Source organism: Rhinoraja longicauda, chromosome 41, assembly GCF_053455715.1.
Source record: "Rhinoraja longicauda isolate Sanriku21f chromosome 41, sRhiLon1.1, whole genome shotgun sequence".
NCBI lineage: Eukaryota > Metazoa > Chordata > Chondrichthyes > Rajiformes > Arhynchobatidae > Rhinoraja > Rhinoraja longicauda.
In genome coordinates this window covers 8,656,420-8,671,419 of record NC_135993.1, presented here as the reverse complement: position 1 = coordinate 8,671,419, position 15,000 = coordinate 8,656,420, and the positions used below count along the sequence as shown (strand labels likewise).

General features: G+C 52.3%; 1 protein-coding gene across 1 annotated transcript in view; it reads right to left on the bottom strand.

The window, feature by feature from the left end:
* Positions 1 to 15,000, bottom strand: part of LOC144611739 (calpain-9-like) — a gene marked incomplete at its 3' end in the record, with an annotated part of 57,013 nt that overhangs the window by 13,522 nt on the left and 28,491 nt on the right. Inside the window, 7 exon segments of the mRNA XM_078430972.1 lie at positions 1,388 to 1,596; positions 3,462 to 3,473; positions 4,467 to 4,627; positions 6,000 to 6,154; positions 9,917 to 9,994; positions 11,856 to 11,941; positions 13,395 to 13,481. Of these exon segments, the coding sequence (XP_078287098.1) occupies positions 1,388 to 1,596; positions 3,462 to 3,473; positions 4,467 to 4,627; positions 6,000 to 6,154; positions 9,917 to 9,994; positions 11,856 to 11,941; positions 13,395 to 13,481 (788 nt within the window).

Sequence of the window (15,000 nt, the reverse complement as noted above, 5' to 3'; positions counted from 1 at the left end):
CTGACCAGCGATCCCCACACACTAACACTATCATACACACACTAGGGACTATTTACATTTATACCATAGTAAAACAAATATTCTTAAGTTCCTTCTTCAGTCTGAAGAAGGGTCTCGACCCGAAACGTCACCCAGCTATATTTAAGAGGGAGTTAGAGGGATCAGGGGGTATGGAGAGAAGGCAGATACAGGTTACTGAGTTGGATGATCAGCCATGATCATATTGAATGGCGGTGCAGGCTTGAAGGGCCGAATGGCCTACTCCTGCACCTATTTTCTATGTTTCTATTCGGCACTTCGAGCCTGTACCCACCGCCATTCAATATGATCATGGCTGATCATCCAGTTCAGTAACCTATACCTGCCTTCTCTCCATACCCCCTGATCCCTTTAGCCACAAGGGCCACATCTAACTCCCTCTTAAATATAGCCAATGAACTGGCCTCAACTACCTTCTGTGGCAGAGAATTCCACAAATTCACCACTCTCTGTGTGAAAAAAAACTTTCTCATCTCGGTCCTAAAAGACTTCCCCCTTATCCTTAAACTGTGACCCCTTGTTCTGGACTTCCCCAACATCGGGAACAATCTTCCTGCATCTAGCCTGTCCAACCCCTTAAGAATTTTGTAACTTTCTATAAGATCCCCCCCTCAATCTTCTAAATTCCGGCGAGTACAAGCCGAGTCTATCCAGTCTTTCTTCATATGAAAGTCCTGCCATCCCAGGAATCAATCTGGTGAACCTTCTCTGTACTCCCTCTATGGCAAGAATGTCTTTCCTCAGATTAGGAGACCAAAACTGTACGCAATACTCCAGGTGTGGTCTCACCAAGGCCCTGTACAACTGCAGCAGAACCTCCCTGCTCCTGGCACGGTGGCGCAGCGGTAGAGTTGCTGCTTTACAGCGAATGCAGCGCCGGAGACTCAGGTTCGATCCTGACTACGGGTGCTGCACTGTAAGGAGTTTGTACGTTCTCCCCGTGACCTGCGTGGGTTTTCTCCGAGATCTTCGGTTTCCTCCCACACTCCAAAGACGTACAGGTATGTAGGTTAATTGGCTGGGTAAATGTAAAAATTGTCCCTAGTGGGTGTAGGATAGTGTTAATGTGCGGGGATCGCTGGGCGGCGCGGACTTGGAGGGCCGAAAAGGCCTGTTTCCGGCTGTATATATATGATATGATATGATATGATATACTCAAATCCCCTCGCTATGAATGCCAAAATCGAAGGTATTTATTCACAAAGTGCAGGAGTAACTCAGCGGGTCAGGCAGCATCTCAGGAGAGAAGGAATGGGTGACGTTTTCGGGTCGAGACCCTTCTTCAGACTGATCTTTCTAGAAGGTCCCCTCCCCCCCAGTCCCGGCGATCTCCAGCGGCCCCCGTTACCTGGACAGGTTGTTCTTCTGGGCGAAGATGCGGAGGAAGAAGCCTCTCTCCTCGTCCTGGCTGTAGGTGCTGGGCACGATGACGTACTGACCCGCCGGCAGCTGCATGCGTCGCGAGACCGACCGCGAGTTGGTGTACGTGCCCGACTCGAACACCGCCCGGGTCTTCTGGAAAAACTTCCGGCCGAAGGGAGCCGCGCGGCCCTCGTGCTTGACAGGAGAATCGTCTCGTTTAGGGATACGGCGCGGAAACAGGCTCACCGCGCCACCGTGCCCGCGCCGACTGGCGATCCCCGCGCACTGACACCACCCTACACACACACACACACACTGGGGACAAATTTACACTTGCGCCAAAGATACTAGAGGAGCAAGATGGACCACTCTGTCGAAATCGCCTCTACTGAAGTGTAGTACGCAAAGGAGCGTAACGGCCGCCATTTTAGTAAGCAAAACCCACCGTTCGCTCTGCCTCTCGCAGTGTAATCAGTGTTTTGGGGGAACAGTATGTGTGATGATACCATTCAAATGCAGAATATATCTCATCGATCAATTCACAGATTTTGGTTATTTTTCTTTTTAAATGTTTCTGCAAGTTTCTGCCGACTAAAATGGCCGCCGTGACGTACTACGGTTTTTAGGGTCGAGTGGTCTATCTTGTTCCTCTAGTATCTTCGATTTACACCGAGCCAATTAACCTACAAACCTGTACGTCGTTGGAGTGTGGGAGGAAACCGGAGATCTCAAAGTCGCGGGGGGGAACGTACAAACTCCGTGCAGACAGCACACGTGGTCAGGATCGAACCTGGGGTCTCCGGCGCTGTGAGGCAGCAACTCTACCGCCGCGCCACCGAATCGTGAAGGTGTGACTGAACGGGAGAGTACACACAGGCCCTTCGGCCCTTCATGCCACCCATTTACATGCGGTGGCGCAGCGGTAGAGTTGCTGCCTCACAGCGCCGGAGACCCGGGTTCGATCCCGACCACGAGTGCTGTCTGCACGGAGTTTGTACGTTCTCCCCGTGACCTCTTGGGCTTTCCCAGGGTGCCCCAGCTTCCACCCACACTCCAAAGACGCGCAGGTTTGTAGGTTAATTGTCTTCGGTAAACTTGTGAATTGTCCCGGGTGTGTAGGATAGTGCAAGTGTATGGGGATCGCTGGTCGGTGTGGACATGGTGGGCCGAAGGGCTTGTTTCTGCGCTGTGTCTCTAAACTAAAAAAACATTGTCGGCAACTTGAGGGCGCTGCCAGGACTCGAGGGACTGAGGGATGGGAGAGGTTGGGGCAGGATAGGGGTTTATTCCTTGGAGCGCAGGAGGATGAGGGGCGATCTTATGGAGGTGTACAAGATCACGAGGGGAATCGATCGGGTGAGAGGTGTTCAAGATCACGAGGGGAATCGATCGGGTGAGAGGTATTCAAGATCACGAGGGGAATCGATCGGGTGAGAGGTGTTCAAGATCACGAGGGGAATCGATCGGGTGAGAGGTGTTCAAGATCACGAGGGGAATCGATCGGGTGAGAGGTGTTCAAGATCACGAGGGGAATCGATCGGGTGAGAGGTGTTCAAGATCACGAGGGGAATCGATCGGGTGAGAGGTGTTCAAGATCACGAGGGGAATCGATCGGGTGAGAGGTGTTCAAGATCACGAGGGGAATCGATCGGGTGAGTGGCTCTTGTCTGTTGGAGAAAACCGATTTAAGTCTTTACAACTTGGAACGAATTTGAGATGGAAATGGAGAGAAAATGGTTCCTCAATGGTACCGACAAGAGCCATTAGAGAAAAGTTGCAACGAGGGGCAATGCAAAGTCTTCCACCCAGAGCAGGGGAATCAAGAAGCAAAGGGCAGAGGTTTTAGGTGAAGTTTCAGGGAAGATTTAAAAGGGATTTAAATTTGGACAGGAGGAGTCTGTAGACTGCGAATGGGAGCAGGGGTGTGTGGGACGGGTCAAGGGGGCGGTTTACCCAGGGGGATGTGGGGAGGGGTGGCCGAGGGTGGGGGTCGAGGGGGGGGTTGGCGAGGGGGGGGTTGTGTTATGCGTGTGTATACGTGTATGTTACTGCATACTCACCCACTTAGGCACCTGGAATAGAAAGAGCAACAGGTTAGAACCTGGTAACATACAGTATATACACACACACACGTATACACACACGCATGTACATACGCACACACACACACGCGCACACACATACATGCATACCCATGCGCGCATACACACACACATAACACACACATATACACGCGCATGCACACACGCATATACATGCACACGCATATACACACACATGAATATACATACACAAGCATATACACACACGGATATACTCACACGAATATACACACGCGTGCATACACACGCGCGCATACACACACACATAACACACACATATACACGCGCATACACACACGCATACACACACGCATATACACACACACGAATATACACACTCGTGCACACACACACACACACATATAACACACGCATATACACATATACACACACAGCACACCTCTTACCTAAACTTGTGAACACATACGCACATATACACACATCATATATATGTGCATTTGTGCAAGAGTGAGTATGTGTGCATGAGTGTGAGTGTGCGTGAGTGAGTGTGTGCGTCAGTGTGCGCGCGAGTGCATGGATATGTGAGAGTGAGCATGTGCGAGAGAGTGTGTGTGTGCGTGTGCGTGCGAGCGTGTGTGTGTTGGTGTGTGTGTGAGTGTGCACATGCGTGTGTGCACGTGCGTGTGTGCATGTGCGTGTGTGTGAGCATGTGTGTGCATGTGTGGGTGTGTGTGCGTGTGCACATGCATGCAGGCGTGCGTGTGAGTGTGTGAGTTTGCGTGTGTGTGCGTGTGCATCTGTGTGTGCCTGTTTGTGAGTGGGCGTGTGTGTGTGCGTGCGTGTGTGTGTGTGCGTGCGTGTGAGTGTGAATTTGCGTGTGTGTGCGTGTGTGCCTGTTTGTGAGTGGGCGTGTGTGTGTGTGTGTGTGTGTGTGCGTGTGTGTGCGTGTGTGTGTGTGTGTGTGTGCGCGCGTGTGTGAGTGTGCACGCGTGTGTCACTCACTGCGAAGATGTGGAATGAGATGTACAGGTGCTCGGAGCCGATCCTGCGGCCGTCTTTCTGCAGCAGCTGCACGGCGATGGTGCATGCGGGCTCACCCCCGTTCGAATCCTTGTCCTCCTCCAGCAGCTGCAGCCGGTACTGCGGGTTCCGGGAGAACGTATCTGGGGGGGGGGCATGCATGGGGGGGGGCATGCATGGGGGGGACATGCATGGGGTGGGGGGGGGAGGGGCAGCAGCGTTAGTGACTGGTCCGGGCACTCTGCTCAACCCCTCAATGAACCAACCATCCCTACAGGCTGGCACGGTGGCGCAGCGGTAGAGTTGCTGCCTTACAGCGAATGCAGCGCCGGAGACCCGGGTTCGATCCCGACCACGGGCGCCGTCTGTACGGAGTTTGCACGCTCTCCCGCGGGGCAGGTGGGACTGGTATAGCTGGGACACTGTTGGCCGGTGTGGGCAAGTTGGGCCTGTCTCCACACTGTATCACTCCACGACTCTATGACCCTAACTCCATGCTCTCTAGTTTTGGGAATCTTGTTACAGGGGAACGATCTCCCTTTCTCTGCCCTATCCATGGCCCCCTCATTACTTTGTACGCCTCATTCGACCCCCCCCCTCCCCCCTCCCCCCTCCCCCCTCCCCCTCCCCAACACTCAACGTGTTCGTAAATCAGAACTCTCGGGAATCGAACCTCCCATCTCCCTCCCTCCATCATTGTTCCAAGGACAGCAACCCCAGACTCCGGGCGCTCCGGTTTCCTCCCACACTCCAAAGACGTACAGCTTTGTAGGTTAATTGGCTTCCGTAAATTAGAAAATTGCCCCTAGTGTGTGTGTGTGGGATAGTGCGAGTGTAATGTAGCACTGTCAGCATGGACTCGGTGGGCCGAAGGGCCTGTTTCCATGCTGTATCTCTAAAGTCTACAGTCTAAAATAATTAGCCAGAAGGTTCAGCGCCAGACAAGGGCTCCATGTGACACACACACAGCACAGCATTCTCGCTTTATCCCTGTCTTTACTTTACTTTGGTTTAGAGAGACAGCACGGAAACAGGCCCTTCGGCCCACCGACCAGCGATCCCCGCATACTAGCACTACCCTACGCAAGAGGGACAATTTACAATTATACCCAATGCAAATTGTAAATTTGTTTACAGGTTACTACAAACAGGTTAGTACAACCCTGCACGTCTTTGGAGTGTGGGAGGAAACCGGAGCACCCGGAATAAACCCACACAGGTCACGGGGAGAACGTACAAACTCCGCACAGACAGCACCCGTAGTCAGGATCGAACCCGGGTCTCTGGCGCTCTCCCCTCCTCTCTTACCTACGCCCCCCCCTCCCCCTCATCACCGCCCACGCCCCCTCATCACCGACCCCCCCCCCCCCCCTCCGCTCCTCCGACCGCCCCCCTCCTCCCCACCACCGCCCCCCCCCTCCCCCCCAACACCGCCCCCTCCCCCCCACCACCGCCCACTCCCCCCCCACCACCGCCCCCCTCTCCCCTCCCCCTCCCCCCACCGCCTGTCCGTACCATGGCCGAGGTTGCCGCCGGCACTGACTCCGGCCATCCACATGCCCTCGTGGTTGGTGATGCCCCACACACAGTCGCTGCTGTGTTCACACATGGGGCCGATGCTACACAGCTCCACGTCGCTGAACTGCTCCACCAGTATGTTGGCTGGAATCCTGCAGGAGGGGGGGGGGGGGGGGGGGAGAGGTCACGGCACGAAGCATCACGTCACCATGTGTCACTACATGTCATGATATGATACGTCATGATATAACATGTCATGGTATGCTTGCCTTTATAAATCAGAGCATCGAGTATAGAAGTTGGGACGTAATGTTGAAATTGTACAGGGCATTGGTGAGGCCGAATCTGGAGTATGGTGTGCAGTTCTGGTCGCCAAATTATAGGAAGGTTGTCGACAAAATGGAGAGGGTACAGAGGAGATTTACTAGAATGTTGCCTGGGTTTCAGCACTTAGGCTACAGAGAGAGGTTGAACAGGTTGGGTCTTTATTCTTTGGAGCGTAGAAGGTTGAGGGGGGACTTGATAGAGGTTTTTAAAATTTTGAGAGGGACGGACAGAGTTGACGTGGGTAGGCTTTTCCCTTTGAGAGTGGGGAAGATTCCAACAAGGGGACATAGCTTCAGAATTGAGGGACAAAGGTTTAGGGGTAACTTGAGGGGGAACTTCTTTACTCAGAGGGTTGTGGCTGTATGGAATGGGCTTCCGGTGGAAGTGGTGGAGGCTGGCTCGATTTTATTATTTAAGAGTAAATTGGATAGGTATATGGATAGGAGGGGATTGGAGGGTTATGGTCTGAGTGCAGGTAGATGAGACTAGGTCAGGGAGAATGGTCGGCGTGGACTGGTAGGGCCGGACAGGCCTGTTTCCATGCTGTAGTTGTTATATGATATGATAGAGGGCGGCACGGTAGCGCAGCGGTAGAGTTGCTGCTTTACAGCGAATGCAGCGCCGGAGACTCAGGTTCGATCCTGACTACGGGTGCTGCACTGTAAGGAGTTTGTACGTTCTCCCCGTGACCTGCGTGGGTTTCCTCCGAGATCTTCGGTTTCCTCCCACACTCCAAAGACGTACAGGTATGTAGGTTAATTGTCTGGGTAAATGTAAAAATTGTCCCTAGTGGGTGTAGGATAGTGTTAGTGTACGGGGATCGCTGGGCGGCACGGACTTGGTGGGCCGAAAAGGCCTGTTTCCGGCTGTATATATATGATGATATGATATGATATGATAGGACACGTCCCGATACAATACGTCACGGTATGAAAACACAAAACACATGAAATTAAAGTGACCATTGGAAAGTCCAGGATTGGGGATGTTCAAAGATTGGGGTGGGGGGGGGGGGTCAGTCTCAGTCTTACCCCACGACTGAAGGGGGAGGAGTTGTACGGTTTGATAGCCCCAGGGAAGAAGTATCTCCTGTGGCGTTCGTTCTGTGCTGCATCTCGGTGGGACCAGTCTGTTGCTGAAGGTGCCCCTCAGGTTGACCGGTGTGTCATGGAGGGGGTGAGCTGTATTGTCCAGGATGCTCTGCAGTTTGAGGGGCGTCCTCCCCTCCAAGACCCCCTCCAGTGAATCCAACCCCACCCCCAGGACGGAGCCGTCCTTCCTGATGAGCTTGTTGATCCTGTTGGCGTCCGGGGCCTTCGCCCTGCTGCCCCGGCACACGACAGCGAAGAAGATGGCACTGGTTATCACCCATTGGTAGAACATATGCAGCATCTCACTGCAGATGTTGAAGGAGCAGAGCCTTCTCAAACAGTACAGTCGGCTCTGGCCCTTCTTGTACAGGGCCTCAGCGTTCCTGGACCAGTCCAGATTACTGTCCAGGTACGCTCCCAGGTATTTGTACTATAAGAAGATAACTGCAGATGCTGGTACAAATCGAAGGTCTTTATTCACAAAATGCTGGAGTAACTCAGCGGGTCGGGCAGCGTCTCGGGAGAGAAGGAATGGGCGACGTTTCGGGTCGAGACCCTTCTTCAGACTGATGTCGGGGGGGCGGGACAAAGGAAGGATATAGGTGGAGACAGGAAGATAGAGGGAGATCTGGGAGGAGGAGGGGAAGAGAGGGACAGAGGAACTATCTCAAGTTGGAGAAGTCGATGTTCATACCGCTGGGCTGCAAGCTGCCCAAGCGAAATATGAGGTGCTGTTCCTCCAATTTCCGGTGGGACTCACTATGGCACTGGAGGAGGCCCATGACAGAAAGGTCAGACTGGGAGTGGGAGGGGGAGTTGAAGTGCTCAGCCACCGGGAGATCAGTTTGATTAATGCGGTATTTGTACTCCCTGGTAAACTGCACACCCACACCATTGATGGAGACAAAGGACAGGGTGTTCCTCCTCTCCTAAACCCCACCACCAACTCCGTAGACTTGTTGGTGTTGAGCTGCAGGTGATTCAGCCCACACCACCTAACAAAGTCGTTGACTACACTTCTGTATTCACCTCCCTTCCCCTTAGGCGTTCGAGATTGACATACGATGAAAGAATGGGTCGACTGGGCTTGTATTCGCTGGAATTTAGAAGGATGAGAGGGGATCTTAGACAATAGACAATAGACAATAGGTGCAGGAGTAGGCCATTCAGCCCTTCGAGCCAGCACCGCCATTCAATGCGATCATTCAGGCTGATCACTCTCAATCAGTACCCCGTTCCTGCCTTCTCCCCATACCCCCTCACACCGCTATCCTTAAGAGCTCTATCCAGCTCTCTCTTGAAAACATCCAACGAACTGGCCTCCACTGCCTTCTGAGGCAGAGAATTCCACACCTTCACCACTCTCTGACTGAAAAAGTTCTTCCTCATCTCCGTTCTAAATGGCCTACCCCTTATTCTTAAACTGTGGCCCCTTGTTCTGGACTCCCCCAACATTGGGAACATGTTTCCTGCCTCTAATGTGTCCAATCCCCTAATTATCTTATATGTTTCAATAAGATCCCCCCTCATCCTTATAGAAACATATAAAATTCTTCAGGGATTGGACAGGCTAGATGCAGGAAAAATGTTCCCGATGTTGGGGGAGTCCAGAACCAGGGGCCACACAGTTTAAGAATAAGGGGTCGGCCATTTAGGACTGAGATGAGGAAAAACTTTTTCACCCAGAGGGTTGTGAATCTGTGGAATTCTCTGCCACAGAAGGCAGTGGAGGCCAATTCACTGGATGTATTCAAGAGAGAGTTAGATAGAGCTCTCAGGGCTAAAGGAATCAAGGGGGAAAAAGCAGGAACGGGGTACTGATCAGAGATACCAGAGGAGCAAGATGAACCACTCCGTTAAAATCGCCTATACTGAAGTGTAGTACGCAAAGGAGTGTAACGTCCGCCATTTTAGTAGGCAAAACCCGCCGTTCGCTCTGCCTCTCGCAGTGCAATCAGTGTTTTGGGGGAACAGTATGTGTGATGATACCATTAAAATGCAGAATATATCTCATCTATCAACTCACAGATTTTTGTTATTTTTCTTTTAAAATGTTTCTGCAAGTTTCTGCCTACTAAAATGGCCGCCGTGACGTACTGCGGTTTTTAGGGTCGAGTGGTCTATCTTGCTCCTCTAGTATCTTTGGTACTGATTGTGGACGATCAGCCACAGAGATACTAGAGGAGAAAAATGAACCACTCCGTCAAAACCGCCTATACTGAGGTGTAGTACGCAAAGGAGCGTAACGTCTGCCATTTTAGTAGGCAAAAGCCGCCGTTCGCTCTGCCTCTCAATTGAATGGTGGTGCTGGCTCGAAGGGCCGAATGGCCTCCTCCTGCACCTATTTTTCTCTGTTTCTATGAGCATGGAGAATTCTGACCGACAAACACATTGAAGCACAACGGACTGCTTCACCTATCGCGTGCCCCAGTGCAGACGTGAAGTCTTTGGGCGAGTCTCCGGGTTGGAGCCAGGCTTGCGAGTGAAATGACTCACCAGAATTCACCCTCCTCACTGAACTTCAGCTTCAGTCTGACCTTCTCCTCCTGGCTCACCTCGTTCCACGTGGGCGACCTGGAAAGAGAAGATGGAACGGTGAAGGTAGAGAGACGTGCGGCACGGTGGCGCAGCGGTAGAGTTGCTGCCTCCCAGCGCCAGAGACCCGGGTTCCATCCCGACTACGGGGCAGCTGCCTGTACGGAGTTTGTACGTTCTCCCCGGGGGTTTTCTCCGAGATCTTCAGTTTCCTCCCCCTCTCCAATGGGCTTGCCCCCCCCCCCCCCCCCTCTCTATATCAAAAATCTTCTAACCCACCACTCTATCTCCAGGTCCCTCAGGTCGGCCGACTTGGGGCTACTCACTATCCCGCGGTCTAGGCTTAAGCTCAGGGGTGACCGCGCTTTTGCGGTTGCAGCTCCTAGACTGTGGAACAGCATCCCTCTCCCCATCAGAACTGCCCCCTCCATCCACTCCTTTAAGTCCAGGCTCAAAATCTACTTCTACTCCCTAGCGTTTGAGGCCCTCTGAGGGGGCGCTGTGAACTGTTTATGTATGTGCTGTTATGTTTGTGTGCTACTGTATGTTCGTTCTTAGTACCTGAACTGATGTACAGCACTTTGGTCAACGTGGGTTGTTTTTAAATGTGCTATACAAATAAAATTGACTTGACTTGACGTACAGGTTTGTAGGTTAATTGGCTTTGATAAAATTGTAAATTGTCCCCAGTGTGTGTGTGTGTGTGTGTGTGTGTGTGTGTGTGTGTGTGTGTGTGTGTGTGTGTGTGTGTGGGATAGTACTAATGCGCGGGGATCGCTGGTCGGCACGGACTCGGTGGGCCGAAGGGCCTGTTTCCTTGCTGTATCTCTAAACTAAACTGAACTCAGTCTCACCTGGAAGGGTGGCTGGCAGACGTTGATGGGGGGAGAGAGGAGGGATCTTGACTCTGTGTCTACTCTGTGTTGGCAGGGATGGGCACAAAATGCTGGAGTAACTCAGCCGGACAGGCGGCATCTGTGGAGACGGGTCGAGACCCTTCAGGGACACGTGTAAGAGGGACTGGGATGTGATGTAACGACTTCCCAATATCCATGCCCAATATTCCTGGAGAATTACACTACCTGGAGAAGATCCATCACACAAAACAACCTCCCTTCCATTGACTCCATCTACACCTCACGCTGCCTCGGCAAGGCCAGCAGCATCATCAAGGACCAGTCTCACCCCGGCCACTCCCTCTTCTCCCCTCTCCCATCGGGCAAGAGGTACAGAAGCGTGAAAACGCACACCTCCAGATTCAGGGGCAGTTTCTTCCCGGCTGTTATCAGGCAACTGAACCATCCCACCACAACCAGAGAGCAGTCCTGAACTATCATCTACCTCTTTGGTGACCCTCGGACTATCCTTAATGCTGGAGTAACTCAGCAGGTCAGGCAGCATCTCCAGAGAGAAGGAATTCCTTCCCTCCAGAGATGCTGCCTGACCTGCTGAGTTACTCCATCATTTTGTGATACCTTCGATTTGTACCAGCATCTGCAGTTATTTTCCTACTCGGACTATCCTTGATCGGACTTTGCTGGATCGACCTTGCACTAAACGTTATTCCCTTATCACGTGGTGTAAGAAAATAACTGCAGATGCTGGTACAAATCGAAGGTATTTATTTCACAAAATGCTGGAGTAACTCAGCGGGTCAGGCAGCATCTCAGGAGAGAAGGAATGGGTGACGTTTCAGGTCGAGACCCTTCTAGGAACGACACCCATTCCTTCTCTCCTGAGATGCTGCCTGACCTGCTGAGTTACTCCAGCATTTTGTGAAATAAACTCCCTTGTCATGTATCTGTACACTGGCTGGTTAGCACGCAATAAAGCTTTTCACTGTACCTCGCTCGGTACACGTGACAATAAACGGAGACACTGTAAGAGGCCCTGCGGTTACCTGTCACTCCAAGGCCCGCTGTATTCCTTGCGGCCCCACGGGTTTCTCAGTCGGAAGAGTCTCACTGAGGATTTCGGCAGCCTGACCTGCAGGGGAGGAAGTGATCGAGTGAGTGAGGGTTGGGGGCGTGAAGAGCAGGGAGTCACGCATGCCATGGCAGGCTCACGGTGGCCGCTCTAGAGCAGCGGCGCCAAAGGATCCCAGCGACCGGCACGCCGCGGTGGCGCGGCGGGTAGAGCTGCTGCCTCACAGCGCCGGAGACCCGGGTTCGATCCCCACTGCGGGCGCCGTCTGTACGGAGTTTGTACGTCCCCCCCGTGGGTTTTCTCCGAGATCTTCCGTTTCCCCCCACACTCCAAAGACGTGCAGGTTTGTAGGTTAATTGGCTTGGTGTAAATGTAAAAATTGTCCCCAGTGTGTGTGGGATAGTGTTAGTGTGCGGGGATCGCTGGTCGGCGCGGACCCGGTGGGCCGAAGGGCCTGTTTCCGGGCTGTATCTCCCAAGTCTAAAGTCACAGGCAAAGTCTGACACCCGCATAGGGGTGAAGGTGAATCGGACAGTTTAATTAACATCCACTGATCCAGCCCCACGAAGGTCTGAGAGAACCCGAGGTTCAGATCCAGAGCCAGCAACATTATGGGGGACCCCTACCACCCCAGCAACGGACTGTTCCAGCTGCTAGGGTCAGGCAAACACCTCCGCTGTCACGCTGTGAAAACGGAGAGGATGAGACGGAGTTTCTTCCCACAGGCCATCAGGACTGTTAACTCTCATATCACCAGGGACTCATTTAATTTACTGTATTAATATATTTTTTGTGTGTAATTTATTTTCTTCTCTGTTCTGTTTTGTAGTTTAGCACAATCCGCAGGCGTGGCCACTTTCATTTCACTGCCCGTCTTGTGCATATATGTAGGTGACACATAAACTTGACTTGACTTGACTTGACATTGGAGTTTTACTTCGGGCAGTTCACCCATCCCCAGCCCGGCACCAAACTCTCACGGTGGCGCAGCGGTAGAGTTGCCGCCTTACAGCGAATGCAGCGCCGGAGATCCGGGTTCCATCCCGACTACGGGCGCCGTCTGTACGGAGTTTGTACGTTCTCCCCGTGACCTGCGCGGGTTTTCTCGTGGGGGATAATAGACAATAGACAACAGGTGCAGCAGGAGGAGGCCATTCAGCCCTACGAGCCAGCACCGCCATTCAATGTGATCATGGCTGATCATTCTCAATCAGTACCACGTTCCTGCCTTCTCCCCATACCCCCTGACTCCGCTATCCTTAAGAGCTCTATCTAGCTCTGTCTTGAATGCATTCAGAGAATTAGCCTCCACTGCCTTCTGTGCCAGTGAATTCTATCATTAAGAGCTCTATCTAACATCTTCGGTTGCTTCCCACACACAGTTTAAGTGGCGTGGTAAATGTAAAAATGAGTGTGTGTAGGATAGTGTTAATGTGCGGGGATCGCTGGGCGGCGCAGTGATACAGCTGAGTTACTCCAGCTTTATCTCTAAACTCAACTAAACTCAGCTCACCCTGTCCGCATCTACGATGGAGTAGGCATGCCCGGCCAACAAGCCCATCGGACGCTCAGTCTCCACCTCTCCCGAGCCGTCAGTCTGCTAGCACCCACAGAAAAACACAAGGCGTTAGATTCACTGAAGACTGACACAAGATGCTAGAGTAACTCAGCAGGTCAGGCAGCATCTCTGGAGAGAAGGAATGGGTGACGTTCAGGCTGGAAGCAGGGTCTCGACCCGAGACGTCACCCATTCCAAAAGGAATTTATTCAATTATTCACAATAACATGTACAATACAACGTGATTCAGAACAAAACCCCGCGCCACAGTACAAGTCAAACAAATATCCCTCAATATCAAACGCGGTCACGGTGGCGCGGCGGTAGAGTTGCCGCCTTACAGCGAATGCAGCGCCGGAGACCCGGGTTCGATCCCGACTACGGGCGCCGTCTGTACGGAGTTTGTACGTTCTCCCCGTGACCTGTGTGGGTTTTCTCCGAGATCTCCGGTTTCCTCCCACACTCCAAAGACGTACAGGTTTGTTGGTTAATTGGCTTTGGCGAACATTTTAAACTGTCCCCAGTCTGCATAGGATGGTGTTAGTGTGCAGGGACTGGGTGGGCCGAAGGGCCTGTTTCCATGTTGTATCTCCAAAACTAGATTAAAGTAAAAAGGATTGACTCAAAATTCTTCAGTCTGAAGAAGGGTCTCGACCCGAAACGTCACCCAGTCCTCCTCTCCAGAGATGCTGCCCGACCCGCTGAGTTACTCCAGCATTTCGTGTCTATCTTTGGTGTAAACCAGCATCTGCAGTTTTTCTTTCGCTGCTTAAACTTAACAAGGAGGTGCAGAACAAATCCGGGCCGGATACCGATGACGAAGGTAAGGTGGAGCCCACAATGGTCCCATTGTTGGCTGCGGATCGGGTTGCCAACTCTTCCTCACTCCCAAACAAAGATACTAGAGGAGCAAGATGGACCACTCCATCGAAACCGCCTATACTGAAGTGTGGTGCGCAAAGGGGCATGACGTCCGCCATTTTAGTAAGCAAAACCCGCCGTTCGCTCTGCCTCTCGCGGTTTAATCAGTGTTTTGGGGGAACAGTACGTGTGATGACACCATTAAAATGCAGAATATATCTCATCTATCAATTCACAGGTTTTTGTTATTTTTCTTTTTAAATGTTTCTGCAAGTTTCTGCCTACTAAAATGGCCGCCGTGACGCGCTACGGTTTTTAGGGTCGTAGTGGTCTATCTTGCTCCTCTAGTATCTTTGCTCCCAAATATGGGCCAGGGCCCCATGGTGTCATCACACATACTGTTCCCCAAAACACTGATTACACTGCGAGAGGCATAACGAATGGCGGGTTTTGCTTACTAAAATGGCTCCTTTGCTCACCACACTTCAGTATAGGCGATTTTGACAGAGTGGACCATCTTGCTCCTCTAGTATCTTTGTTTGGGAGTGCCGCCATTGGTGGAGCGGGAGCACGTGGCCGCTGGCTGGGTGACGTCACCCTTTGTCCCTTATTTGGGAGCGAGGAAGTTGGCAACCCTACTAGAGGATTTGAGTATAGGAGCAGGGAGGTTCTGCTGCAGTTGTACAGGGCCTTGGTGAGA